The sequence below is a fragment of the Giraffa tippelskirchi genome, chromosome 5 (genome assembly GCF_054371585.1).
Source record: "Giraffa tippelskirchi isolate mGirTip1 chromosome 5, T2T-mGirTip1v1.2.pri, whole genome shotgun sequence".
Lineage (NCBI taxonomy): Eukaryota > Metazoa > Chordata > Mammalia > Artiodactyla > Giraffidae > Giraffa > Giraffa tippelskirchi.
In genome coordinates, this window is record NC_137279.1 from 13,298,644 (window position 1) to 13,322,787 (window position 24,144).

General features: G+C 36.8%; 1 protein-coding gene across 1 annotated transcript in view; it reads right to left on the reverse strand.

Annotated features, from left to right (window-relative positions):
* The window catches only part of HMCN1 (hemicentin 1), a 521,571-nt gene that overhangs the window by 57,584 nt on the left and 439,843 nt on the right, over positions 1-24,144 (reverse strand). The window contains exons 81-89 of the mRNA XM_081492191.1: positions 21,542-21,811; positions 18,101-18,291; positions 14,038-14,251; positions 11,787-11,921; positions 11,223-11,413; positions 9,606-9,687; positions 4,870-5,139; positions 4,124-4,294; positions 3,819-3,989 (exon numbers count right to left, since the gene is read on the reverse strand). Of these exons, the coding sequence (XP_081348317.1) occupies positions 3,819-3,989; positions 4,124-4,294; positions 4,870-5,139; positions 9,606-9,687; positions 11,223-11,413; positions 11,787-11,921; positions 14,038-14,251; positions 18,101-18,291; positions 21,542-21,811 (1,695 nt within the window). The remainder of the gene's footprint in view (positions 1-3,818; positions 3,990-4,123; positions 4,295-4,869; positions 5,140-9,605; positions 9,688-11,222; positions 11,414-11,786; positions 11,922-14,037; positions 14,252-18,100; positions 18,292-21,541; positions 21,812-24,144) is intronic.

Genomic DNA, 24,144 nt, shown 5'->3' on the forward strand with positions numbered 1-24,144 from the left:
TGATAAATGTTTAACAGCCAGCTCTCTGGGAGTAGGGAGGAAACTCTGATTTATAGCATCTATAATTTTTATGGTACAAAACACTCCCACCATGGTCAATATCTACCTATTAATGTGATGGCATCAAACTCCCAGTGGGAAGAGACACACGCTCTCAGAGGCTGGATCCAGAATACCACTGACATTATGCCATAAAAACAGCTAAATTCAATTGGTTTACAGGCTGAGAGATAACCAAAGAAAGTCTTAAAAACAGTAAGCCAACAGAACAGTGAGCAAAACAGTAGTAAGCCAATAGTTACTCAATAAAAACAGAAAGAAAAAAAAAAACCTTGAGTTTTGTTTTAGGACATGTACAAATATCATTTAGCTTTTCATTATATAGATATCATAGCTGATAAACTGTACAAAGATTAATCATGTTTTTTTTTTTACTTTGATATATTATGCTATTAAAATTAGCTTTCTAATTTTTCAAGATTAATTTTGGCTTTTAAAGATTTCATAAGAGTATTTAATTTTTATAACATAATAGATATTCAGAGCTGCAAATTAAGACACCCAAGATCTAAGCGAATAGGCTTAGGAATCAGATCAACTTGGGCACAAATCCTTAATTTACTTTTTAGTAGTTATATAACCTCAGTAAATTATCATAGATTTCCTCATATCAAATATTTTATCATATAGTTTCCTGAAATGTGCAATAGAATGCAATACCCAATGCAGAGGGTAACTATCTCATTTTTGTCAACATCCCTTTTTTAGACCATCTCAGGTAAAGTATCTCTTCCAGGTATGTTCTATCACTTCAGCTCTTGAGTTTGTTCTGTATGCTTATCAGTATGTGAATGATATTCTCCATTTACCATTCTATTCTAGCAGTTAGAACAGTGCCTTGAGCACAGACTGGGTGCTCAATAAATATCTGTTGGATTAATGAGTGATTTAAGGAATGAATTAATGAATCAATAGTCACTCATCTATCCCATAGGATTTCTTTCAGGCTATCAAACAAGGAGCCCTGCCTCTCTTGATCCACTGTGGATAAGTAGTCCAAGCTGGCTCTCAGAGCAGTATCCTTCTCCTGGTCTCACTGAGTTCAGAGGTGAGCCTGGGACCCACAAAATCAAGCAGGGCTCCTTCCCAGGGGCTGATACAAATTCTGAGAGAGAGGAACTCTTTTGCTCTGAGGCCTTAGGTTCTAAGGCCCTTGTAGGGGCCAGTCATTTTTTCCACAAGGAGAGAGAGTATAATGAAGAATAAAGCCAAAGAAAGGAAAGTAGATGAGAGATGGAAAACACTCTGGTACAAACATTAGCCAAATTCTTGGATTCAATTATACCTGAAAATAGAATTTTCTATGGAAGCTTAGTATTTAGTCTGGTCTATTTAGATGGTCTATTTATTTAAGTTTAATCTCTGTCCCTTTAATCTGAAAGAGCCCTAATATACCACACCTACTATAGTCACTCTGAGAATCTTTGTCCCAAAGAGGTTTTCCTCCTACTAATTGGCTATAGGCAATTTTGCTGTGAAAGATAAAATAACTGGTTGACAGGTTTCAACTAGTTGGCAGTGGTTTTATTTCTCCACTGACTCAGTGTTCCCATTTTTATATTATATACATCTTAGGTATCGTTAAGATCTATACAGTGATGAGCATATGTGATGGTTTTAGAAAAGTCGATGATAACTATGTATAATGACTTGGTAGAAAATACAGTGATAAGAAAACTTATTGGAAGTGTGAAATAAGAGTATAAAGTTGGATTGCATACCATACTAAAGTGATAACATATCAGTTTGTAAATCTTTTGGTGAGCACAATCATCCCTCCCACCTATCAAAAGCAAAGGTTTACCAAACTATGGTGAATATAAAAGGGTGATGAATAATTCATAGGATAGGGGCTTCTCTGGTGGCTTAGACGGTAAAGAATCTGCCTGCAATACAGAAGACCCTTTATTCAATCCCTGGGACAGGAAGATCCCCTGGAGAAGGGAATGGGTACACACTCCAGTATTTTTGCCTGGGCAAGTCCATGGACAGAGGAGCCTGACGGGCTACAGTCCATGGGGTTGCAAAGAGTCAGACATGACTGAATGACTAACTGTAATTCATAACAGCCTTTAGGAGCATTAATTATTCCAGTATCATTTTTAGCTAATTTAGGTGCTACAGATTGCCTTCTAATGCTGTCTTTATCAAATTTATCACACAATATTAGAAGTTGCAGGCAAAAGTATCCAGCTCTTCTTATATCCTTGCAAAAGGAAAAGGTTATGTGTTTCCTGATGAATATGTTTCTAGAAAATGGTAACATAATGTAGCCAGAATTGTGGTATTTGAGACAGAATCTGACTTAGAGAATTTGGTGAAATATAAGGACTGAGAATGGGATGGAACATTTAAATATGGTCCAGATATGTATGATCAGTTACATATGTTACATATATTGATAAGAAATAGCAGTATCCCTCCTCTGTTCATTTAACTCTCAGGGGACAGCTGAAAAGACTTAACAACAGATTTTTTTTATATCAGAAAGAATTTATATCCAACATAAAATTCTGAGGGTTTCCCTAGTGGCTCAAACGGTAAAGAATCTGCCTGCAATGTGGGAGTCCCAGCTTCAATCCTTGGGTTGGGAAGATCCTCTGAGAAGGAAATGGAAACCTACTCCAGTATTCTTGCCTGGGAAATCCCATGGACAGAGGAGCCTGGTGGGCTATAGTCCATGGGGTCGCAAAGAGTCGGACATGACTGAGTGGCTAACACACTGAGATCCTGAATCATTGATGATAAACTTTGAGAAAGGAAGTACCTTTGTTTTCCAAGATATACCCCAATACAACTATGTGCATGCAAGCTCAGTCATGTCCGACTTTGCAGCCCTATGAACAGTAGCCCACCAGGCTCTTCTGTCCATGGGATTTCCCTGGCAAGAATACTGGAGTGGGTTGCCATTTCCTTCTCCAGGGGATCCTCCAGATCCAGGGATCAAACTCAAGTCTCCTGCATCTCCTGCACTGCATGTAGATTCTTTACCACTTGAACCACTGGGGAAGCCATACAACTATACCATGAGTTTACACACATTTGGAATGTATTCAAGTGTTTTCTAAAATATTTTCATTTTTAATTTTTCACGACAAATTGTTTAAAAAACTTTGTTTTTAATTTTTCATCTTAATTATATCCTTTTAGATGTACCTTTATTTTCATTAATTTATCTTTTACAGCAAAATTGTCTTATGGTCTATTTAGTTATGTGGCAATACTGCTTGCTTGGCAGCCAAGATTCTTATACTGAAGATACCTAGAACCCTAAAATACCTATGTTGTTTCATAAAGTCAAAAATGACATGTAGGTAAAGTCCTAAGCATGGTTCCTAGCACATGACATCTATTGAGTGAATGTAGCTAATGCTGTTTTTCTCCTTGCCAGCTGTGTGTTTCTGGGCAGGTCTTTAACCTCTCTAGGCTTCCCTTTTCTCATCTGAAAATGAATGAATGCATTAGCTGTTATCTAAGGTCTTCAACATCTCTAAAATTCTATTGATTACCTTTAAATGATTAAAAAATATATCACAGTTTGGAATTCTTTCTTATGTTCAGTTAAATCAGGTACTTGAATTAACACTGATTTAATGTCACACCTCCATAAATTCATTCATGAGACAGAAGTGAGAACATAGAGAATGTGTTCAAGGGTTGAGGCCATAACATCTCTTCCCAATAAAGAAGGAAAGGTAATTATAACTCCTTTGTACAGGTCAAAAAGATGCAAGTTTTGCCCATCTCTGGGTTCTCACCTGGGCAAGGCCGAATGTTGCACATGATGAGTTCCACGGCAGTCCCTTCACACAGCCGCCCACCATGTTGAGCTGATGGATTATTGCAAGTTCTGGTCCTGGTTCGGTTGCCACGTCCGCAGCTCCTCGTGCATTCTTCCCAGGGACTCCATTCTGACCAGTTCCCATCCACTATCCAAAGGCGACACGTTAACACCATCAGAGACATTTCAATCGAAAGAACTTATACTGAGACAAGCCATAGTTAGGGGACAGAAGTGAGTATCTATTGAACACGTGCCTGTCTGTTGAATAAAGAGGTGTACCTGGACATGGCTTCTGTTGACAGTTTTGCATTTCTGAATCCGATCCCTGGCAAGGCTTCCCACCGTTGGCTGGAGAGGGGTTATTGCACAGACGACTCCTCTTCTGGATCCCTTTTCCACAGGTGACAGTGCAGGGTCTCCAGGCAGACCACCGGGAAAAGCCACCGGGCACTGCAAATAAAACACCGTGCTTGGTCTCTGTTATTGTAAATACAAAAATTGTCAGTCAGATTTCATGGAAGATATGCACTGGGTCTAGCGCGGAACATAGAAAGGCTGAGAGATTGTTTATGGAAGCTCTTCTTTACTGTAAAATTAAAACCGAAGCATCCAAGAAGAACTGAGCAGTTAACTCGAGTTTCTTCCTGGTTCCAGTCCTGACTCATTTGGACATGCCTGTTGAAAGAGTGAACGACAAAGACATTTACATGCTGTTTACCTTTTGGAAATAAGTCATTCTTTGAAGCAAAATTATGCACAGATTTTTGAGAATAATTTTAAACCAGTTTTAAAAACAAAATTCCTTTTGGGAGTTTGAATTATTAACTTGGTATTCTGCAGCTCTCATCTGTACTGTTTTTAATCTCTTCGGTTTGTAATGTGATTTTTGTCCTATCCCTATAATCTAGAAGTATCTTAAGGGTAATAAGAGATGTGGCCTAAGATGCTTAATGATTTTTACTGTTTAGATTGCCCCAGGTACTGTTTAACAAGAATATCTCAGGGTAAACGAATATGACACTCACCCTGGACTACGACAGGCACTCTCACAAGGACAGAACCCATCAAGTTTCGAGCAACACATTCATACTCAGACGTATCTTCTTTCTGAGCAGCAGCGATATGTAATGAGTTGTTGGACAACACATTAATTCGCTCATCCCAGAGGATAGAGTGCCCTTGACGGGACCATGTAATGGTTGGACGAGGCTCTCCAGTTGCTTGACAATTCAAGATGACTTTGCCTCCAGCATTAATAATAGTTTCTACTGGTTCAAGAGTGATAACAGGAGGACCTATGGAGAAAAGCACATGTTTCTTATTTTTTGTGGAATTATAAACATTGTGAGTCATATTATATAATAACATTATTTAGAAAAAAATTACGCTGATTTTTTTTTAATACAATGTAGCTTCTCAACTGTTAAGGTTGTAATTGCCATTGACAGAATGTTTTACTTAGTAAATGGTAAAAATTTAAAATCCCTAAGCAGCTGGGAAGGATTCGGGGTAGGAGGAGAAGGGGATGACAGAGGATGAGATGGTTGGATGGCATTACTGACTCGATGGACATGGGATTGGGTAAACTCTGGAAGTTGGTGATGGACAGGGAGGCCTGGCGTGCTGCAATTCATGGGGTCGCAAAGAGTCGGACATGACTGAGCGACTGCACTAAGAACTAAAGCAGTCTAGCCTAGAGCATGGGCTCTGCAGTTGTGCTTTTCTGGATTGAAATTCTGTCTCTGCTCGTTTCTACCTTTTTGAATCACTGTGTCCTTAAAAATGGTGCCTAGTTCAGAGGATCTTGTTTGACTTAACTAAGATGATGCAAGCACAATCTTCAACAATAGACAAGAAGACAATATCAGTACTACTGTTCTTATTGTTTTGATTGTTATTGTTTTTGTCTGTGTTTTATATGGTGAACATTCAATTCTTTTCCTTACATCACTTTTTGAGGTAAAGAGGCATTATTAAGTTATTCTTTCATCACTGATCATCATTCTCAATATATACGTATATTGAGAATTTATTTCTTGCCAGGCATTGTGCACAGATACAGTTTCTAGTTTCAAGGGACTCAGAGTCCATTTATAAGAAAGACAGACAAGTAACCAATTATTGAGCTAAAATAAACATATAAAATTTAGTAACACAATAAGTAGAATAGAACTTAGTAAAGGATAGATAAATGTGTGGTAACATGAGAGCATAAACAATAGTGACTGAATACATCAAACAAAAGTATGTCTCTGGAAATGAAGAGGTAAAGGAAGACATTCCAGAATTATTAAGAAAGTAGGAGTGATAGGAGTTAGCCACTCAATAGTATGGCATAAAGGGAGGAACTGACGACTACAGGGTTTTGACGTGGGGAATACAGTGTATCTTTGGGTAAATTCAGTAGAATATACAAGAAAGAACAGGTTTATTGGGAAGGAATAAGGAATGATGATTCGCATCCATTTAGAAATGCTGAGCTTGAGATATCTGTAGGACAGTCAAGTGGAGATGTCTAGATATTCATATCTCAAGCTCAGAATAGAGATAGAGGTAAGGTTGCTTCAGGAGTGAGTCTAAAATGAGAGGGAGAGATCCAAAGACAAAAACTATTACAATATTACTAGGCAAGAAATGGACAGAAAATGAGCCTGTAAATGATACTCAGAGCTGATCACTGAGGAGGGAAGAAACTCAGGAGAAAATGGTATCCTAGCAACCAAAGTGTGTTTCAAGGAGGAGCGAGAGATCAACAGTATCTATAGTGGATGACAGCTGTTCAAATGAAGTTATTGGAAAGATAAAAGGAACTATAAAAAGTTGGTGGCATAATGTTTATCTGTATACTGGTCTACAGTGTCAAAGAGAGTATGAAGGACTTCATGGAGAAGCTTGAACTGGATTTTTAAAAACATGAGTAAGATTACATATAGGAGAAAGGAACTGCTGTGGAGAGAAGGAAACAGTATAGAGATAGAGTTAGCTCTGAAAGGTGATTCAGCCTGGACAGCAGTAGCATGAAGGTTTTAAACATTTGGTTAAAATCTTAAAATCTGAACGGTTTACATTTGAATAGGTGAGAATAGGGGAGTGTGTTTTTTCTTGATAGAGTATGATAGGATGACAGCAGTGTTTTAGTGAGACTGAACTGAATGGTGGAATGATTGGTTCAACAAAAAGTAATGCATATGAGCTAATTCAGGGCAGTGGCTGCATATTATAAATCAGGAAGTGTATCTGGAATGATAGAACACAAAACAAAAACAGAAGTAAAATGTGTTTTATGGAGATACCACTATGATAGTATTTTATGTGAAAGCATCACTGACATGTTGTCTTTTACAGAAGTAATTATTTCACATGAGGTTTGAATCTTTCAGTGTTATTAATGAATTATTCATATATATGTCCACATCATCCTACACAATTGCCTTCTTACTTGATGTTTATATTAAAATCACTCTAAGAACTTTCTGGGCTCTAAGAACACCGCCCCAGTTTCAGATTACATTATGTATTAAATAAACTGTTGAATAAAGTAAAGGGCTCAGATTAATCATGCAACACATTAAATAAGAACAATGAATAAATGAGCCTGTTCATATCATTATGGTCAAAAAAGTGTTAAATAAAACTAAGAATCTTAATTTAGATTCCATATTTGAACATTTCCAATGGCACATAAGTCTATAAATTAATTTAACAATTATGTAAAAAATATGTAAAAAAATTTTTTAAAATTAAAAAAGGAAACGAAAATTCCATACGTACATCTTTCAAAGTTGAATTAATTCTATCAGTCATATAATGATTTGTTAAATATGAGCATTTTATCTAAATGAAGACATTCCTTATGGTACTTTAATCTTAATTTTAAACATTATATTTTTGACTTTTTTATATCCCTCATTTATTACAATGAATTTATTATCAGTATGTGTAGATGAGCTAATCTAATGCAGTTTTTCTTAAACTTGGTCAGTGAATCACTCTTCCAGGGGAGATTAATTGTGAGATGCCCTATACACTCACCCAAGAAAGTGGGGAGGGGGGTTTCATGAGAATAACATTTTTTGGGGGGAAATTTAGAATATTATATCCTCCTCTAATTGAGTTAAATTCACATCTGCATGCTAACATTTCTGGAAATATCTGCAGTAAAGAACACTGCTGCACCCAAGCAGAACTTGGCTATAGTAGGTGCTCTTTATATATATATGTTTAATAAATGAAAACTTTATTTTTCTCAGAGTTATTCAATCATGGCACTCAACTTTTCTCCTAATAATATCCATAAAGTTATCATTTAATATCCATAAAGTTATCATTTGGTACATATGTATTTTAATAAAACACTATTAGACATGGTTGTTAATATGGTTGTGTATTACACACACATACAGTAGAATATTATTCAGCCATGAAAAGAAGGGAATCCTGCCATTTGTGACAACATGGAAGGCATTACGTCAAATGAAATATGCCAGACAAGAGACAAATAGTTGTGTGGTGTCACTTACATGTAGAATCTTAAAAAGTCAGACACAGAGAACAGACTGGTGGTTGCCAGGGGCTGAAGGGTGGGAGATATGGGGAGATACTGGTCAAAACCTACAAACTTTCAATCATAAAAATGAATAACTTTTGAGAATCTAATGTACAGTATGGTGACTACAGTTAGTAACACTGTACTGTATACTTGAAATTTGCTCAGTAGACCTTAAATATTCTCACCAAAAATCCCTAAAACAATGTGTGAGATGATGAATATGTTAATTAACTTGATTGTGGTAATCATTTTACAGTGTATTCAATATATGTATATCAAATCATCACACTTTACACATCACACTGTACACTTTACTTTTTTTCACCATGCCACATGGCATGTAGGATCAGTTTCCTGACTTGGTATTGAACCCGCACCCCCCTCAGTAGAAGTGTGGGGTTTTAACCACTGGACCACCAGGGAAGTTCTACATTGTACGGTTTAAATATACATAGTTTTATTTGTCAGTTATACCTCACTAAGGCTGCAGGGGGGAACCACTGCCTTAAATATCTATTAAATATCTATTCAAGTTTTAGAGAATAATAGTTTGGTAAACAGCTGTTAGCAAATGCTGGTCTATAGCATCTCTTAATAGTGAATAAAAAAATGTAAATTCATTCCATTAAATACTGAGCCTATTCACAAAATAAACTGATTTCCTTAACTTAATGACACTGTTCTCAGGTCAGCCCCTGAAGTGGTCCTGGGGACTGTCCACTGAGCCACTTGAGTCTTTCATGCTTTTCAAATTGTTTATACTGAGGACCTTCATCATAAGCACGCTCATCCTGCCCAGAACACAGACACTTCACAACAGATTGACAGCAACCGATCCAGAGAACTCCTGAGTTCATTTACATTAGTCTTCATTTTTAACACCTAGCTTTAAAGTGCTGTAAAATGACATCTTTGTAAGCTCCTTACAAGAATGGTAGGGAGCTATGAAAAGGGTATTTGACAGAATATATTGCAAACAACAACAAAAGCTCTGATACCAAACCACTGCAAATTTGAACTGCATATGTTAGGTAAAATAGACAAAAATGCCTGTGCAAAGTTGTATCAGTCTTATGGTTGATAATTGCTCTACCAGCAGTAGAAAACTAAATTAGACTCTGAAAGCTACCATTAATGTACTTGCTAGAAAGTTAAATGAACAATTATATGGACATTTCTTCAATCAAGTGTTTAAGTAATTAAGCAGCTTACTCTGCAGAGTCAGACTCATGCTGCGTTCCACTACCCCAGCTTCATTGGTAGCTACACACGTATAATCACCAGCATCTTCATTCTATGGAAATAAACAGTGTTTTATAAAAACAGGAGCCTATAGAGCAGGGAAAATCATTTTTTTTCACTGTGAGCTTGTTTATGCAATTGTGTTTCTAAGAAGGTATTTTAATAGAAAGAGGAAAACTTACATATATTTAACCACACAAATAGATTTTAAAAAAAAAAGAAAAAAAATCTTAGCTTAATTTTTTTTCTAAACAACCCAGGGAATTCTCAGGGAATAATAACTAGTAGAAACCAAAGCAGAAATACCATTTTTTTATAATCATTTATCCAAAATTATCTTAGTAAAGAAAAATGCCAATATATTCTCATAGATATCTGAAAAAGCATTAAGTATTCAGAATAAATGAACAAATATCTAGTTCTTTGTTACAGAGGTTATTAAAAAAAAACATTAATCTTAGCCTCTACTTTAGAAGCTTGAAATATAGGAAAGAAAGTGAAAAACTAATTTACTAGTGATGCAAATCAAAACATAAGTGATAAATTTATACATATATGATATAGAAAAGAAGTACCATATTGAATTTAGATTTGATATCTAATTACAGAGAGATTTTGCTAAGGTCTTATGAACAGAGGAATTCTGGTCTTGTTAATAAGAAGAGTAAGTCAATTAAGGGGAACTGAATTGCAGGAAGTGGAAGAGGGTGGGGGAAGAGAGACGGATGTTGGTTTAGATATTTAATCAAAGTATCAATGCATGATCCAGATAGAAATTTCTAGTAGGAAACTGTAGATGGAACTTGAAAGAGTTTCAGGGTTGAAGATACAGGGTTAGGAATCTGAAATTGTGTGATGGAAAAATCAGTATTAATATTAGAAGAACTACCAAGGACTTCAAAAGTAGTTATATTTGTGTAGAGGTAAAGCAGGGAATGCAGCAGTGAAGCAGCAGCAACTGATTAGTGTAGCCAGAGGTAGAAATCATCTCAAAAATGAAGGAACAGTCAACAACATCTAATGGTGAAATAAAACCAAGCTGAATAAAAGACTGAAAGTGGTCCATTGGAACAGGTCCATTGGACAGTATGGTCTAATTATGATTTCAATTAATTCAACAGTGGGTTAGCAAATAACTCACCTTTAGTCTAGTTAAGAATTTTTTAGATAAAATATCTCATTCATTTGACCCTCAAATTAGAACAACAAAGTACTAATATTGCCAGAATTACTGAAGCTTTTGGAAAGCCTGATAAAGTTGTTGACTTAGTGATGAAATCTACCTTGTATTTAAAATGGTGTTTGTAATTCTTCAAATTCCTCATTCTAAAACAGATTTGAGGAAGTTATCTACTGATGCTGAATAGGTCAATGATGGAGAACAAAGCAGCAAAATTTTTTTATTGTTCGTACTCCTTTGAAGGGCTAAAAATCATCAATTTGAACTAGCCTTTCAGTTTTTTAAAAGAACCCATTGGTTCAGATTTTATGATTAAAATAGGAATGCAGAGAAACTTTCCGTGGCACCTACAGAGAGGTGTTGATTGTGACATTTAAAGTGTGTACTGGCAATTCAGTGCGACTTACTACAGTGCCATAAATGGCCAGGGAGCCATTGCCAAGTTGCCGGATTCTGTGGCTAGTTTCAATATCCATCCCCCTTCTGCTCCACTGGATGGTTGGGGCGGGATCTCCTTTCACCTCACAATTCAGGATTGCATTACCCCCAAGTGGTTCAATCCAGTTAGAAGGGTAATCACCTTTGAAGACTGGAGGTTCTGGGAAATTACAAAAGACGAGTGTACATTAGTCTTCGTGATTCTAACCTATTTAAAAGATAATTTAGTGAAGAGGGGAAACGCCACTTTTGAGCCCCATGAATCTTCCAGAATCAACTGCTCATGCTAATCGACGAGAGAATTTTGTCCATTTCAATAATCTAAGTGGATGATTCCATTTGTGCCAAATGATCTCTTCACATGCTGCTTACCTACTTTTCAGATGAACGTTCATAATTTTTTTATATCTCATGAGTTTGCACATCTGTGAAATAAGACTAACAAACTGAAGTTATATCATATTATTATACAATAGGGATGCAAAATACAAACCATTCATCATAAATATTAAAAATAGAACACTTTCACCCACCTTTCACAGAAACAAATCCAATTGCCTTCACAAAACCAACGCTGTTTTCGGCAGTGCACACGTAAGTGCCTGAATCCTCTTTTGATATCCTTTCAATAACAAGTTCACTGTGTCCATTGACGCTGTCAAAGTGGGCTGAAGGAAACAACGTAGAAAACAACACAGATGCCTCTCAGTAACCTCAGAAAATAACCACGACAGCTCAGTATTTTGCAGGTTAGATTTATGAGTTGGTCAGCAGTTCAACCAAAGAGATCTCATTACGACACTGGAGGAGAGAGCCCTTTCCAGAGATTTCTTCCTCTGAGCTATTTGCTATGTCTCTAGACACTTGTTTGAAGAATAAAAACAGCAGCAGGAACAGGAAAAGAGAATGAAAACAAACACATAAAATTATTTTCGATTACACCTTTCATCTCAAAGAGTTGCCTAAAAGCTGGCTCACAGTCTCTCTAGGTTTCAAAAATCTTTCATTCAGAAATATGACATTTTCCATCTCATTTCTCTCACCACCACTCTTCCTCCCAAACAATTTACATCAACAACATGAAAACCTTTTCAGCTGTAATTCAACTGACCTGGCAGCTCAGAGGGAAAGTCATGAACACCTACGCTAGTTAGGTAATAATGACAAAATTAAATTTGTAATAATTTGAACTTGCCCATAAGTGGTAATGATATAAATTACCAAAGGTAGTTTCAATACTTGGAATAGATTATAAGATACATATGCGAATCCTAAAACAATAGATACTAAATAAGATTCTGATTAGACCAACCAATATCTAATTACATTAAGTATGTTTACTTTGCAGGTTCTCTCCCATTCACATTATCTTATTTATTTATTTATTTTTTGAGTACAATTGCTTTACAATGTTGTGTTAGTTTTTGTTGTACAACAAAGTGAATTAGGTATATGTGAACATATATCTTCTCCCTCTTGGACCACCCCCTCCCCCCCAACTCCCCAATCCCACTTCCCCAACCCCACCCATCTAGGTCATCACAGAGCACGGGGTTGAGCTCCCTGTGCTATATAGCCGGTTCAAATTATCTTTTAAAGTTTTCATACTGCTGAGTAGTAAGTGGAAAATTAAGCTTTAAAAACTTAAATATCTAAGTTAGTATTATATCTTCAGAAAACAGTACTGATTAGGTTTCTTAGAGTTTATTTTTCTTTAGTGAAGTGTATTATACAATTACTGTTAAGGTGACACAGCTGATGAATTCTAGTTATCATAAATCTTTATAACAGAAAACTCAAGCTTATTACTAACTTTCTAGCAAGGCATTTATTAAATGCTAAGCTTATTACTAACTTTCTAGCAAGACATTTATTAAATGCTAATAGTGTAGTACTTCAGAACTCAATTTGGGGAAGCAACAATTTCTTTTTACAAACAGTATCTTTGTGCTGGTGATAAAAGTCTAACAGTCTAACACTACTGTAATTAGCCTCCAATTAAAACTAATTATTTTTTAAATTCTCAAAAAAAAAAAAAAAAAAAAAGTCTAACAGATAGAAAGAAACACATCTTCCCCGGGATGAGTGGCTCTACCTGAACATGTAGTGCACACACAGACTGGAAACTGTTTAATTAATTGATCTACACTCTGATAGTGGATTAGAGAGGTTAATTCATACAGTGAAAAGTAGAGCTCTCTGTAAAATCAGGTGAATCTTCAGGGTTCTCCCAGTCATTTTAATCCATTTATCAATAAGGAAGCAGGTGCCAGGTGGCTCAGTGGCAAAGAATCCTCTTGCCAATGCAGAAGCCGCAGGAGACTCGAGTTTGATCCCTGGGTCGGGAATATCCCTGGAGGAGGAAATGGCAACCCACTCCAATCTTCTTGCCTGGGAAATCCCATGGACAGAGAAGCCTGGCAGGCTGCAGCCGTTGAGGTCACAAAGATTCAGACATGACTGAGTAAGAACAGCAAGGAGGTCCGGGGGATACATTTAGGCATCTGTGTATATGACTTCTCATGGGGAGGGGAATTATTTTTAGGTTAAAAAACCTACCTATATCCTTCAATATATGGTCCTGTGATCAACTTGTCCTTTCTAAAGAATAAAAAGAACACATATACTGGGCATAGGCTAAAATCCAGGCAAAAGTACACATTTTACAGAATTTAAAGCAATCCATGTAACTTTTCAATCAATTCCCAAGTTAAGGAAAATGGAGATGGGTTTCAAGTTCTCTATCAGTGTACTTATTCACTTCTTAAGAATTAAATTACCAACCTGGGATAATATTGTTATTGAAGGTCCATGTTAACTTGGGCAATGGAATACCAGTTGCTTTACAGTTTAATCGGAGCTGTTCTCCCTTATTTAATGACACATCTCCAGGGAGTTCAGTAAAAGTGGGAAGAACATGAACAGTCAGGCTGATGGTATGTGTGTCTTCACCTGCGGCATTGTTAGCAATGCAGGTATAGATGCCAGAATCCTCCGGCTTAAAGAAAGAAAAGTCATTGTGCATAAAAGTACACGATCTTACATCATATTACATATAATTCATAAAACTACATAGCTTGGTCCCCAAAGGAGCACTCTAAAGATGATTTAAATTTCCATCTTTTAGTCTGAACCATCTGGCTAGTTTTTACATAGCATAATTTACAACGTTTAAGAAATTAAACAAAAGTCCGTACCTTACAGAACTATAGCATTTTACAGTAATAAGATCTTAGAAAACTTTATACAGTTTTACTAAACATCAACTGCTGTACTGCAATGTCCAACTAAAGAGCAAATTTACTCCCAAAGGCTATTAGAATCTTGATGGCATAGCTGGTTCTCTGGGTAATGTGGCACCAAGGACCATGAAAATGATCAAAGGAAATGGCAAGAGTCAGGGCAATTAGCTGCAATTCCAAGATTTCACTTGCTAAATCCAATGGCCAGCTCTTGGCAATCATTTTACTAGAAGTTTTAGAATTTGACACAATTCTGGCTTCCTTCTTTTTAAAGCCATGTCTTCACTTGGCTTCTAGGACACCCCATTCCCCTAGTTTCCTTTCTGCCTCACTGATTGCTTTTCTTCCATCTCCTTTTGCTGGCTTCCCCTCCACATTAATGTGTCAACATAGGTGTCTGAGAGGACTCAGTCTCTGTTCCTATTTTCTTGTCTACACTCAACTCGGTTTTAATGGCTTTAAAGACCACCTACATGCTGAGTTGAGTACCAGTATGTCCAGCCCAAGGGTTTCTTCCAAAACTCCAATTGTACTGAACTCATTCCAACGTTCTGCTTGGTTGCCTAAAAGACATCTCAAGTGCAGGTCCAAAACCAAACTCCCCTCTTCCCCTTTCTGCTCTATCTGCAGCCTTCACACCATCTCCGTTGATGGCTGTTTTGTTCTTCCAGCTGTTCATGACTTTGCCCTCAGACACTGGAGTGTTTGTTTATTCTTTTTCACACTATTTTCAGTCAGCTAGGAAATCCTAGCTTCAAAGTATACACAAAATCCAACCACTTCTCACCCACCCCTTCTCGGCTGATGTTCTGCTTTGAGTCCTATAATCTCTCATCTGCCTTCAGACCATCTTCCCATCTGGTCTTTCGGCTTCTCTCCTTGCCTCCCTACCATGTACTCTCATCACAGTCGTCAGTGCAATATTGCAGAAACATAAGGCAGACAGCATTGCTCCCCTGCTCAAAACCTGTAATGGATTCTGATTTTACTCAGAGTAAAATGCAAATTGTTATATGGGATTGCAAAGAGTTGGACACGACTGAGCAACTGAACAGCAATAAGGTATTACATGCATCTGGTCTTCATTTTTCTCTGACTTCTTTCTCTCTCTTCCTTCTTTGTTTTCATTGGTCTTCTGTTTCTCAAATACATCAGGCATGTTCGTACCTTATTTTTTTTTTTTATTCTTTGCACCCAGCTTCATTTCTTTGCCCCCCAAATCTAGGTAGGGGATCCCAGTTTTCTGCCTCTCTCCCAGGAAGAGAAAACTGGGATGCTCCTCTCCCAGATACCTGCTTAGCTAATTCACTTCCTTCAAATTTTGCTCAAAGTGTTTGCTTCCCAGAGGATATTTATTCTGACCATGCTATTTAAAAATGTAACTTGTACTCTTCCAGCTTCTGATACCTTTTACCTGCTCTTATTTTATTTTTCATACCAGTTGTTTTCTTTTAAATTGTATACATTCTTTATTTTTTTACTATTTTATTTTTATTCTTTTGAAATGTATGCATCATTTATTTTTATTTGTTATTGACTATCTCCCTCCTTTAGGAATAAACTCCATGAAGGCAAGGATCTTTGATTGTTTTGTTCAATGTATTTATTCCCAGTGTCTAAATCTATGCTGATCACAGAGAAGGTACTCAATACTCAATACATATTTGTTAAACTAACAACTGAATGCTTCTGGCTGTATTCAGGTCCATAGCACAGACTTTTCCTTCTTTTTTAAAAAGAAGTTTAATAGATTTTCTTTGCATTGAATCATCAAGTAATTGATTGTCAATGCAGCATAAAAATTAATAGTCACTTACTATAGATACAGTCTAACACTGGTAGGTTTTATAATGATTTTTTAAGGGCAAACAGAAATAAATCATATTCCATGTAAAGGTCTCTTCACCCTGACACCACTTAGCTGCTCTTAAATTTCTGGATCTTAACATCTTAAGTTTAAAAATCAAAGATTTTATGGACGTAAAGCTTTGGAAAATCCAGATTATATATATATTATTCACAGATAGACTTATCATTTGTGTCTTTCATCTGATATTTATAAGCTAACTTATTGTTGCTATCTTAAAAAAATTATTTCAGTTGTCGCACTAAAAGTTTAAACTTTTCTCATTTAATTCCTCCAGGTCTGTAAGAGCGATTGAGAGGTCAAATTCAACATTCTTGAATCTGATAGTAGTCCCTACCAGAGACTGTATACCAGTTTAAACAAACAAATTTAACATTATTTTATCACTTTTAAGTTCACATTTTTAACTTTTAATAGCTCTGAAATTGGGATACAACTTAAAAATTGATGGTCTTCTCTAGTTTACTTGACTGAATTTTTTTTCTTTCTTTCTTAGTGGTACATAAAATAAAGGTGCATCTTACAATTGATGGAAACTTAGATGTGAATAAATACAATTTCTGCTTTCACAGAAGATCAAGTTAGCCTATTTCTAGGGCTATTTATCTGGTAATCAAGGAGTCTAGCTAATTGCTAAAATTATACTATGAAGTGGGTGATCAATTTTATCAACTTAATTTGTTCGAATTCTATGAAGATTTTGTAATGAAATTTAGGTACTTTGAAGGGTAATGAAAAGGAATAATGAAAGTGTTAGTCACTCAGTCATGTCTGACTCTTTGCGATCCCATGGACAGTAGCCCAACAGGCTCCTCTGTCCAAGGAATTCTCTAGGCAAGAATACTGGAGTGGGTAGCCATTCCCTTCTCCATGGGATCTTCCTGCCCCAGGGATAGAACCTGGGTCTCCTGCATTGCAGGCAGATTCTTTACCATTTGCGCCACCAGGGAAGCCCAGAGATAGGCACAAAAGCTCTGAAAGTGATTCACGTTTTAATCATGTTTAATGGTTGGTACCAAGTGTTGATACACTGAAACCACATGATAACTTTTTTTAAAGTCATGTGGTATGCATAGATATAGATTCTTCTTCAAATGGGCTAATATTGAAAAACAGATGCTTCCCATGGCTACTATTCTGCAGACTGGAGAAACACCACCTAAGAATATTCAAAATTCCCAGCTTGCACAGATTCCTAAGACTGAGAGTTATTTAAAAACCTGAAAAGAGCAAAAAGCCTGGTTTTTGTATCTGCTTAATAATACATCAGACATTCTTACACCTCTACTCTTCGAACAATTCTCATGCATTGTTACAAGCATGGAATATAACAGAGGCTTAGAATTTTCCTGATAAACAAAGATTGCCACAAAAATAAAATAACTTTAGAAGACAGTCATTTATGAGTTCCCATAATGTGCTAAATACTATTCTCGGGGATTTAAAATGAAATATGTATAAAATTAATTTTTTGACCTGCATTTATAAGGGTACTTTTCTTTCATTATTAAGTAATACATGGGAATTCTCTGGTGCTTCAGTGGTTAGGACTTGGCCCTTTCGCTGCCGTGGAATAGTTCAGCCTCTGGTTAGTGAACCAGATCCTGCAAGCTGTGTGACACAGCCAAAAACAAACAAAAACAAAACAAAAAAATATATTTTCAAGCTAAGTCACTAAAAGTAAAACAGTGAATTAATAATCTGTCTCAATGTATCTCTTCATATTTATTAAACTTACCACAACATTTTCCAGAATAAGCTCTCCATAGGGTTCGACAGTGTATTTTCCTAATAAGTTAGCCAAAAGAACATTGTCTTTTTTCCAGTTAATTGCTGGTGTGGGGATTCCATCAGCCACGCATGGAAGAACGGCTTGTGAATTCTCATTGACCGTGTAATGTACTTCTGTACTTTGGATTCTAGGTGGTACTATAAAGAGTTTTAAAAAAGAAAATCATTCAGGTGAGTTCAATCATTATTCACACTGAAAATGAACACACAATAGATTCTCTTGAGAGTAACTTGGTAGAAATACTAACAAAATGTATCAAGTCATTTGTTATTCTGAAAGCAATCAATATTTTTGACACCAGCAAGAATTCTAAGGCATTTGTACATGCTGAATATATTTACAATGAGCCTCTGAAAAAATGACATTTGAGCTGGTGAGAAATATTTAGATTTTATTTGACTTACTTTCCCTTGAGTTTCTTTTGCTTATTGCAGTGAAATAAAACAAACAAGAGCAACTAAAGCCAAAACCACATCTATAGTTGTATAATTGCTGGATTTGTATCACAGAGATATTGTGAGGATAAACTAATAAAACTCACTAGTTTAAAACACTATAAAATACCTCATATTAAAGCTAAAGAAAAAATTTATTGCAGTACTTCACACGTTACAACAAATGTAAGTAAAACTGGTGAAAACATTTAGTTTTTATACTATCACAGAGGAAATGTTTTATAGTGATTTCATAATTCCATGCAAATACTGCTTATGCTTCAAATTTTTTGAAATGGAATTTAGGCAACATGGAAAGATCAACTGAACATTTCAGGGTACGAAGAACTATCTTCGAGGATTCAGAACTAAGATATTTACTTCTAATAGAAAAGTTTAAATATGTTAGGAATACTTGACTAAAAAAGTAAAAATATACTCTCCTCCTGAAACAGTAAATTTCAAAATTATTCAAATACATCAGTGAGAAATGGATCAACTTAAATGGCAATTTTTTTGAAGTTACAGAACAATAGGTTTCAGCAAAAAAAAATGGGTATCTGAATACACAAACATTAAATGAATAATTATATGCACATGCATAAACAGGCTTCCCTGGTAGCTCAGCTAGTAAAGAACCTGCCTGCAATGCAAGAGACCCGGGTTCAATTTCTAGGTCAGGAAGCTCCCCTAGAAAAGGGACAGGCTACCCACTCCAGAATTTTTGGGTTTCCCTGGTGGCTCAGATGGTAAAGAATCCACCTGCAATGCAGGAGTCCTAGGTTCGATCCCTGGTTTGGGAAGGTCCCCTGGAGGAGGGCATGGCAACCCACTCCAGTATTCTTGCCTGGAGAATCCCCATGGACAGAGGAGCCTGGTGGGCTACAGTCCGTGGCATCACAAAAAGTTGGACGCAACTGAGTGACTAAGCACAGCACAGCGCAGCATAAACACCCAGGCAGTGCTAGCGGTGCAGAACCTGCCTGTCAATGCAGGCAGATGTAAGAGATGTGGGTTCGATCCCTGGGTTGAGAAGATTCTCTGAGGAAGGGCACAGAAACCCACTCTAGTATTCTTCCTGGAGAATCTCACGGACAGAGGAGCCTGGCAGGCTGCAGTCCATAGTGTTGCACAGAGTCGGGCACAACTGAAGCCACTTAACATGCATGTATGCATGCAGACATGTATAAACGGTAGATAACATGTGGTGTTTTAGTTGCTAAGGCATGTCCAACTCTTGAGACCCCATGGACTGTAGCCTGCCAGGCTCCTCTGTCCATGGGATTTTTCAGGCAAGAATACTGGAGTGGGTTGCCACTTCCTTCTCCAGGAGATCTTCTGGGCCCAGGAATCGAACCTGGGTCTCCTGCATTGCAACTGGATTCTTTACCAACTGAGCTATGAGGGAAGCCAATAGATAACATAAAAAAGCCTAAAATCTATTTGGTTGAATGGTATATCATAAATATCCAATTCATTTTCATTAATTTATGCTGTATTTTCATGATCTCCTTTATCCTGGTTTCCTTGGAGTTGACATTTCAACTTTGCTAACAGTTATAAAGTTGCAGCACTAGTACATTTACTTATTCTTTTTCAAAATGAAAATTTTAAGGCTGTGACCACTATATTTGATTTTAGTTTTGGTTACACACAATACATTTTGATATGTGGTGTCCTTATTTTTATGATTTTCTAAATAATTTGAAAATAAAATCATATTCTTTGACCTACTTAACCAGAATCATAATTTTTAATTTGCCTGGGGCTGGAGTTTTGGCGTTAAAAATTCATTACACATTTTAAGCTTTATTGCATTGTGGGCAGGAATTGTGGCCTATACTTTTAAGTTATTAATAATGATTTCTTTTTGTTTGCATGCATGCATGCTCAGTCGTGTCTGACTCTTTGTGACCCCATGAACTGTAACCCTCCAGGCTCCTCTGTCTATGGGATTATGGAGGCAAGAATACCGGAGTGGGCTGCCATTTCCTCCTCCAGGGGATCCTCCTGACCCAGGGATTGAAACTGTGTCTCCTGTGGCTGTGAATTGCAGGCAGTCTCTTTACCACTGAGCCACCTGGGAAGCCCATCTTTGTTGCTTAGTATATGTTTAATTTTGGTAAATTTTCTACAAACACTTGAAAAGAATACTATTTATTTGAAACTAAAAGACAAGTTTGTATTGATTAATTCAACTATATTAACTGAAAGCAAGAATAAAGTTTTAGAAAATTCAAATATACCTGAAAGATAAAAAACTGCTTTCACAAATTTTTTAAAAAGGAAAAAATGGAAACTCATTACTAAAATGAGAGATACCTCTGAAAATAATGGTTGAAAACAGTGTAATTTACTTATTGTTTCTTACCACTGATATTAATGGTTATTCTATCTTTAGTCTTAAAAATACATATTAATAACTAAGATATTTCAATGTTGACTTTTAGATATTAGTTGTCTGATGCAAAGGAAAACAGGTATTTTTTTCTATTACAAAGATATACCTGTCAATGTTTTGCTACTTTAAAATAACGAATCAAATAAATCTCCAATTCTCACCAGGTTGACATTACAGCTATAATGTAGATCATATGCTGATTAGTTTTAGGCCAAGATGACTTGCAACTTGAAAAGTAAAGCAGAAGAACAACAAAACAAATGAACTCCTCATAAGTTAACTTATAGACCCCAATAATCCACATATGAGGGTATCGGCAACAGATTAATTATCCTGGCTTTATTAATAAAATCACTCTCACACAGATAGGTGAACAAATAAACAGAGCTTAACAAAAACATATTGGAAGGACAAGCGTACCTACACACCACACGCACACACTCTAGTCTGCTGTTTTACGTTGTTTTTATTTCCGTCATATTTTCCCTGGTGGTCTTTTCTCTCTGCCATGGTAAAGTAGTAAACTGGAATAACTTATGCTCAACAACCTACCATGGACAGTGAGCTTGGCGCTCGTGCTGCTTGATCCTGCCACATTAGCCGCCATGCACGTGTACTGGCCAGCATCACCAGGCTGAGCAAATGCTATCTGCAGAGCACCGGAGCTGAGGATGCGCTGGAGGACTGACTCCATAATAACATGCCCATCTTTATGCCACATAATGTCAGGTGGTGGGAGGCCATCTGCCTCACATGGTAGCATGACGGGCTTATCCACAACAGTGATGTATTCCTTAGGATGAGGGCTAATGACTGGAGGAACTAAAAGTTACAAAGTTTAAACATCATCTTAAAAGCGTGAATGTACTATTTATGCAATGTGGTCTTATTCTAGCAAAATGAAGTCACGTTGTTAAGAAACGAAGCCCCGATTTTACCATATCATCACCAAAGGGTTGCTACAGTTTGTTTTTGCTGGAAAAGAAGATTCATTGAATCCATTGCAGAAAATCATTCTCTACATAGTTAACAAATATAAATGACAATCAATCTTAAGATTTAAACATGTACTCATGAGGGATTGCGTGTCTAGAAAACTAAGACTGTGTTTGATAGAGGTATTTTCTTTAACATACATGTATTATGTGATTCATTCATCAGCTCCTTAAACTTTCAAAATAGATCTCTTCAAGGTTTGGAAATTATTCACCTGCTCAGACCCCTTTATTCTTGCTTTTCCTGCAGTGCTTATGATCTCATATACTGGGACTATATTTAACAACGTGTTATTTTAATGAATAAAGAAGTGGGATATTGAATTACAATTAATCTTTGAAAAGCACAGAGGGTAGGGATGATGACTGTCTGCACTACAGAAAATCCAAATTTAACTTATAATTGGCCTTCAGTATCCTTGTCCCTCTGTATCTGTGGTTTTACATCTTTAGATTCAACCAACTTCAGCTCGTGCAGTAATGTAGTATTTGCGACTGAATAAGTGGACCTGCATGGTTCAAATCGTATTGGTTAAGGATTGACTTTGTACAGACAGAGCTCTTCCTACTTTTTCAGAAAATTGTGGACAGGCTTATGATAACAGTTTCTCTTCCCAGTGTTTACAACAGTGATTACCACTCAGGCTATTTTACTGAGCTTTAAAGACACATCACATAATTACGAGAGAAAAATCAAACACAAGTGAGGAACAACCAACCACAAGCACAGGAGAAAGGAGGGTAAGGATGATACCCACTCCCAATGTCAGTCAACGCAAGTCCAGAGACACCGACAAGGTGCAGAAAACAGTGATGGTAAATTTACCTCTTTTAAACATGTGCAGGCCAAAAGAATAAAATCGTCTGAAACGTCTACCATCCATTCAAAATATTCCTTGTTACCACATGCTGTAAGAAACAGGGGGCCTCTGAGAACTCTCCTGATCTAAGTTATGTCCTGTAGATATCAAGTCCTGGAGACCTGGAACTATCTACTGCGTCTCTAGAGGAGGCTGGGCAGAAACGGCCAACCAAGTGAGAACAAATTTCAGGGCACACTAATAGTAGTGAGCGGGCTTCCCCAATGGCTCAATGGCAAAGAATCTGTCTGCAATGCAGAAGACAAAAGAGATGTGAGTTTGATCCCTGGTTCAGGAAGATCTCCTGGGGGAGAAAATGGCAGTTTTCTTGCCTGGAAAATTTCATGGACAGAGGAGCCTGGTGGGCTACAGTCCATGGGGTTGCAGAGTCAGACATGACTGAGTGCGTATGCACACACACGCACACACACACATACATAATGGTAATGAGTAAATAAAATCAACAAGTTGTGAAAAATATGAATAACTTAAAATTATTTATATCAACCAAAGTTATCTAGTTGATTTTCTGCTTGCTATTACATACTATATCTGCTGGAGATTTTTTTTTTGTTGTTGTTCCCATTGCATGGCATGTGGGATCTTAGTTCCCCAATCAGGGATCAAACCCATGCCTCCTGCATTGGAAGTATGGAGTCTTAACCACTGGACCAACAGGGAAGTCCCTACATACTGTATTTGAAAAGAGACAGTCTATTCAGAGTTTTTCATGCTTCTAGAGTATGCAGTTATCTCTGCTTTTGGAATACTGAAATCCTATCAGTTGTTTTAATGTGTTTCTTTGTCCCATAATTGCTCATGTAATTTTAATCAATTAGTGAAAGAAAAAATCCTCACTAATTCTTTTATATGATCCCAATGGATGAAGCACAAGCTGAAATCAAGATTGTGGGGGGAAATATCAATAACCTCAGATATGCAGATGACACCAAAGAGGAATTAAAGAACCTCTTGATGAAGGTGAAAGAAGAGAGTGAAAAGGCTGGCTTAAAATGCAACATTCAAAAACCAAAGATCATGGCGTCTGGTTCCATCACATCATGGCACATAGATGGGGAAACAGTGGAAACAGTGACAGACTTTATTTTCTCGGGCTCCAAAATCACTGCAGATGGTGACTGCAGCAATGAAATTAAAAGACGCTTACTCCTTGGAAGGAAGGTTATGACCAACCTAGCATATTAAAAAGCAGAGACATTACTTTGCTAACAAAGGTCCGTCTAGTCAAGGCTATTGGAGAAGGCAATGGCAGCCCACTCCAGTACTCTTGCCTGGAGAA